General features: G+C 36.7%; 1 protein-coding gene across 1 annotated transcript; it reads right to left on the bottom strand.

Annotated features, from left to right (window-relative positions):
- Nucleotides 1-625: 625 nt before the first annotated feature.
- LOC111805697 lies at nt 626-2,339 on the bottom strand. The gene is made up of 2 exons (XM_023690875.1): nt 1,894-2,339; nt 626-1,750 (listed from the first exon to the last, which is right to left on the bottom strand). Exons 1-2 carry the CDS (start codon nt 2,236-2,238, stop codon nt 1,013-1,015), a joined length of 1,083 nt encoding a protein of 360 aa, XP_023546643.1. The 5' UTR covers nt 2,239-2,339; the 3' UTR covers nt 626-1,012.
- Nucleotides 2,340-6,249: the final 3,910 nt, after the last annotated feature.

Here is a 6,249-nt window from a genome sequence, read left to right as displayed (position 1 = left end):
GTTCATACGGTTGTATTGAATGATCCCGGTCGTTTGCTTTCTGTTCATATAATGCATACAGCTCTAGTTGCTGGTTGAGCCGGTTCAATGGCCCTATACAAATTAGCCGTTTTTTATTAGAGGCCTTAAAATAGCATGGTGGTAGATACTTAATATCATGGTGGTGATACTTTCTTCATTATGGTTATTATATACTATTGTGTTTGATTTCAAATTTACGCATCTCAATATGTAAAGTGTTAGTTGGTATATAAGTATCTACTACTTCAACCGAGATCAAGTTATTGGTCAAAAGAAGGTACCATCTCACAATTTGAGTAGCTCATCCACGGGGATGAGGAGCCACATGAAAGTAGTAATTCGACAAGCATGAGGATTATTCCCTCTCATATCATGACTCGGACTCCATCAAAATTATTCCAAGAATTGAACTCTAGAGGATATGAATTTGAATAAAAAAAGTATTAATATTATTTAGTAACTGGATAAAACTGGAGTTGAAGAATAAATAAATAAATAAATAAATAAATAAAAATGGATAGAATTATAGGTAAAATGGGTAAAATGCCCACACATACACCTCTACACGAACACTCTTCTAAATATATTTTATTTTATTAATTAAATTTATTATTATCCTTCCACATTGTACAATTGGCCCACCGAGTTTATAAGCCATGATCGATCAACAAAAATAACAACATTTTGAAGCACGAACATGACTCTTCTCATATCCAATATGAATAAGTAAATAAATATAAAAATTAAGAAAAAAGAAAATTAGAAAATAATAAAGAAAGAAAAAAAAAGAAAAAAGAAAGGGAATAGTCGGAGAAAAGAGGAAAAACCCTAAAAAAAACTCTACCTCTCCACATATGATTCCGCAGTGACCAACTAAAAGCATCCATGGCGGTCCTCTGCTTCCTCACTGTGGTTTCAGCTTCTTCAGAGCATCTCTCTCTCTCCATCTCTTTTTCCTCTCTCTCCTCTCTCTGCCATTTTTCTTCTTTGTTTAGACATACGATTCGTCGAATGTGATCTCCGATGGCGTCAACGACCCTCTCCCATTCCCATTTTTCTTCTTCTGGTTAGGGCCACCGCAGGTGATCGAGAATTCGCACCCGTACGCTGTCCCGAAGCATGAGAACAATCCCGATCCCTTCTTCCGCCGCTGCTTCTTCGCCGATTTCTTCCGGTAGTTTCTTGAATGCAATTTCTTCAAATCGCTGTCGTACGTTGGATGTAGCTCTGTTCTCCATCTCTCGATTTTCGTTTTTAGCCCTTCGATGCTGTCTTTCTCCGTCCAATCCTCCAGAATCGAACTCCCTACGTCGTCTGGCGCTGGATATAGCCCCTTCGCTATCGCCGCTGCCACAACTGACGGCGACGGTCCGACGTCAGAGCAGAGTGAGCCATTCGCGTTTACGATCTTCTTCGTTGTTCCGACCTCCGATCTGCTCCGAACTGACTCACGGCCGCCGACTACCGAGCTCGCGTTGCACACCGATCCCGCAGTTTTTGCAACGAACGCGTCAGGATCGTATCGGTCGCTCTGCGATCGCTTCATGACGATCGTGTATCCGTTCTTCATGAGACTCTGTTTCTGTGCTTTGATCTCTGTTAAGTCCCAATCGTAATCGACCGCCGATGAACTAAGATCGCTCTCCAGCGGCATACTCCGCTTCGCACTGTCCAACAGCGTCACGCCAACATTCACAGTACCCTTGGGACGGCCGGACGGTCGGCGAACCTGTTCATAAATCAATCATTTATAATTTCTACCAAATTACATTACATTTTAGAGATGATTCTGATAGAACCACCTGTTAATAAATCAAGCATTTAGGATTTCCACCAAATTACATTAGATTTTAGAGATGATTTCGATCGAACCTGAAGCGTGAGGAATCTCATATTAGAACTAGGCGAGGATTGAGGTATAAGATTTCTGACGAGCTCTGTAACAGTTCCAACAAGAATATCGCGAAGCAAAGCAGAGGAGTAGATCTCGATGGTAACGGTGGAGTTGAGATCTTCAAGCAAATCGTCATTAACTTTAAACACGAATTTCTCATTCCATGTCGGATTTGTGAGACCAACTTGATCGACTCGCGTCGTGAGCTTTCGATCTGGATCGATCCAGGCAACGGCGAAGGTCCTCATGGTTTTGGAGACGGAAGAGAGGTCTTTCGCAGACAGTAAGCTTAGCTCAAGAATTCTGAAAGGTCGACGCGCCATGATGGCGATGGCGGTGGCTCGCAAGAGGAAGAGTAGGGAGGAGGGCGGTGGCTCGCAAGAGGAAGAGTAGGGAGGAGGGCGGGGGCGTGAGAGGAGGAGGGGGAGGAGAAGGAGGTGGAGGTGGAGGTGGTGGAGGTGGTGGAGGTGGTGGAGGTGGTGGTGGTGGTGGTGGTGGAGGAGGTGGTAGTAGTGGTTGTGGTGGTGGGCCCAACCTACTAGAGAGAAAGATGGGAAGGAGAGGGTTTTAACGAAGGAGAGGAGAGAGTCTTGGGGGTGTGAGATGAGATTTCAGCGATGCTTGTATGGCTGTAAGTAAAACTCAAATGTAACTGAATTTCTTTCTGTTTTTTCTGTTTTTTTTTTTAAAACAAACGCTATTTTCTTGGCTTTGGGTTTTACGCATTCCCCTTTTTGCCCCTCTAAAACACTCATATATTCAACCAAAAAATTTAATTCTACCCGTTCGGTTGGGTTAGATTTTTTATTTATTTATTTAGGTTGGATTACAATTTAAAAAATTGAGGATTTATATTTTTTTGTCGGGTCAACCGGACCAACTCAACCAATTCGAAAATAGAGTTACATTAATTATATTTAATGCTTGTAACGATGTTAGTGATGTACTCTTAGTTGTTAAATTTGGTATTCGAATTAAATAAGATTTTAATTATTAAAATTGAATAAGATTTTAATTATTAATATAGCACGTTAGATAATTGGGTTGGGTGGAGTGTGTGTTATTTGAGTCACCAATCTAACCAATTCAAAATTTATGGTTGGTTTAAACAAATTTAAGGTTTGAAAAGTTTAAACAAATTTAGAGTTGGTTTAAACAAATTTAGGGTTCCAACCTCAACTCCTATATATCATTAGACAAAATGGAAAAATAACTGGTTTGGTTATATCGATTTGTTATAAAATTAAAAAAAAAAAAAAAAAGAAATGGGTTTGATTTAATTTTATTTTATTTAAGATATTAAATTTCTTAGGTTGATATTTTCTAATTTTTATGCCTTTAAAATTGATATTAGAGTGAATCCAAAATATGATGAATTATATAAAGAAATAACTATTAATTAAAAAATATTATTTATTAGTTTGATTTTGGATAAATTAATTAAAAAATATGTTTAAATTTTGTATTCTGTCTTAAAAAAATATTCTCGAACTTTTAAAACTTTCAATAATACTCTTAAAACTTTAAAAAAAATTAAAAAAAAAGTTTGAGAAATCATTAAAAAATTGAATTAATGCTCTTCACTCAAACTTTTTTAAAATACTCTTATAAAATTTTAAAAATAATATTAACATCTATTTTTATTAAAAAAGTTTTAAAATTTTTTATCGTCAATGTATAGATGAAAACAATCACTCGATAATTCATAGATTCTCTTTAAACATTTTAATATTATTTTTTAAAGTTTACGTGTATTTTTGAAACACGATACAACAATGAAGACATTTTTTAAATTTTTAAAAAAGTTTAAAGATGTTTTTGAAAATTTTTAAATAGTTCTTTTATAAATTTAAAGTATTAATGAATTTTTGAAAATTTAAAAATATTTTTGAAATATTTTTAAATGTTTAAGTATATTTTAAATTTTGATATTTTTTTAGATTTTTTTAATTTAAAAGTATTATTAAAACTTTAAAAAATTTAAGAATATTTTAAAGCATATTTTTATCAACCAATAATTTTATTATTTTCTTTTTCATAAATATCATATTAATTGTTCAACCATTCTATTAATAACAACATATAAAACCTTTTAATTTAATATTCAAAAGGTTTCTTATTTTAAGGTGAAAATGTTGTTTTTTTTTTGTTAGGTTCCATTTAAGTAACGACATATCAACCAACATGTGCCTCGAACGTGTAAGCATTTATCAACTAACTTGTGACCATACTAAAAATATGACCAACCAACATGGTCCCAAAAACCGGAACTCTTCTTAATTAAACTATGACTAGTAACTAAAATGAGGGATAACTGGCCAATGCCCGTAGTTGTACAATTAACCTATATCGTTGACAGAAAAATGCCACAATTTCATTTAGAATTACCTTGTCGTTCAAAACAAGCAAGAAACATCACAAATCAACTCTTCTTACTAAAATGAATCAACTGGGACTAAAACTGTAACGATTCAGATTTTCCATTTTTGCCTTAGTTAAGATTTTATTTTTATTTCTATAAATGACAAAATATTATGTTATGCATTTATTCCCGTGCAATTTTAAACGAGGAAGTTATTAGAAATTGTAACAGTTTTGGTTTATGGAATAAAATAAAATCAGAATAAATAATTAAATGTAATCTCCCCGATAATCGAGGGATTTACTGCTAGACTTTTATTGTCGAATAGAAACATTCCTATTTCTCTCAATTTTCTTATCCTAAAATAGTAGTATGTGAAATGTCTTGAGATTAGTTTTATATTCCTATGCCCAACCTTTTACATCCCTGAAAAGAATTCTCTCCAAACTTTCCTCCGGAACGTTGGGGTTGCTCTTCGGAGGAAGAATCGAGTAGAAGGAAGGCATTGATGTTGGATCATTGTGTCAAAGAAGGTTGGCCGTCGGAAATTGGTGTTGAGAACGTTGTGGGATTGTCGGCGTGTCGCTGGAATCGGGGAGGCGGAAACTAGAGTTTCGTCGCTTGTCGGGTAAGGAAGGCAAGGTTTTTGGACTAGGGTTGAGCTGCAGACGCACACCCAGCAGCTTCGGCAGCTTCGCACACATACACAGTGCGGGTCGGCTCGCACGTGTACGAAATCGGCTCGGTTCCGTCAATTCCCGCAGCTCAACTTGGCGGCTTAGTTGGCCGGTTTGGCAACGAGGCTTAGCGAAAATGTATCACTATAATATATCGATTCCAAGGTTTTTGGCCCTTCCAAAGCTGTTTCTGCCGTTATTTTTACCATCCAAGGTCAGTATGGTTCCTAAACGTTAAAAACAGATTAGGTTGGGGTTTATTTTGATAAATATCATGAGGTTTAGCTAGGGTATGTTATGAAAGGTTCTAAGTTTTTATGTGGTTATCATAGAACGTATTTAACCGCTGGGATTAGCTCGTTGTGAGAGACTTCAACCAAGACTATCGAGGTAAGTGATCTTACTGTTGGAGTTAGCTTACTACGTGTTGTATGATGGTGCGTGCCCTGTGGCCCCTGCATGCACCATATTTATGTGATATGATTATGTGATGTATAGATTGTGTTGACCGTAGATTGTGTATGTTATGTGATGTATGAATTATGTTGACTGTTGACTGTTTATGTTATGTGAAGTTATGAATGAGATGTTAGTATTATATGCCATGAATATGTTGATCGATGCCATAGATACACGTAAAATTATCGAGTCATGTCATGAGATGTTTATGTAACTGGAATGTTTATGTAATATGCCATGTAATGTAAGTCATGTGATGTAAGAAACGTAAATGCGATGTTAGCTCTGCTTATGTAATGTCATGTTAGATATGTTAAGGGACCTCATGCATATATGTATGTCACGTGCTTCGGGATTCTTCCCCTTTATGATACGAAAGGATGAATTACGATATTTATGTTCGCCATGATATCATGCGGGCCCTTTTCTGTTCTGTGGTGTCCGGCGACGTGTAACACGTTGTGCCCGACCAAGCCAGGCTCAGGGGGTATGAATACGAGCCCGCCTGGTGGGTTCATGTACGCGTACATGGGCCATGTGTGAAGGAGTACCACACATCCAACCCTACCCGGAAGAGAAAAGCTCCCAAGACTATGAAAAGTTTATGAAAAGTTAGGTCCCGCTCATATGTTGCATGTGTTTGCATTCCTAACCTCAACAGTGGGGTGACTTACTGAGTATTTCATAAAATACTCAAGCCACGTGCTACCTACATTTTTCAGGTAAAGGCAAGGCACCAATGTACGGTTGACTGCGGAGCTGAGGACACCATGGAAGTTGGAGAGGGGATAGTTTGTTTAGGAGTTTACTTTTATTGGACTTTTTTAAGTTATAGT

The sequence above is a fragment of the Cucurbita pepo genome, chromosome LG11 (genome assembly GCF_002806865.2).
Source record: "Cucurbita pepo subsp. pepo cultivar mu-cu-16 chromosome LG11, ASM280686v2, whole genome shotgun sequence".
In the NCBI taxonomy this organism is placed as follows: domain Eukaryota; kingdom Viridiplantae; phylum Streptophyta; class Magnoliopsida; order Cucurbitales; family Cucurbitaceae; genus Cucurbita; species Cucurbita pepo.
Note: the sequence above shows the minus strand (reverse complement) of the source record. Positions and strands in the feature narration are given on the sequence as shown.

What these genes read in the sequence shown, in the direction of transcription:
- LOC111805697 (XM_023690875.1), bottom strand. Translation starts at nt 2,238, where the DNA reads ATGGCGCGTCGACCTTTCAGAATTCTTGAGCTAAGCTTACTGTCTGCG. An exon ending in TGAGATTCCTCACGCTTCAG is followed by an intron (nt 1,751 to 1,893) that starts GTTCGATCGAAA and finishes ATTTATGAACAG; the next exon opens with GTTCGCCGACCGTCCGGCCG.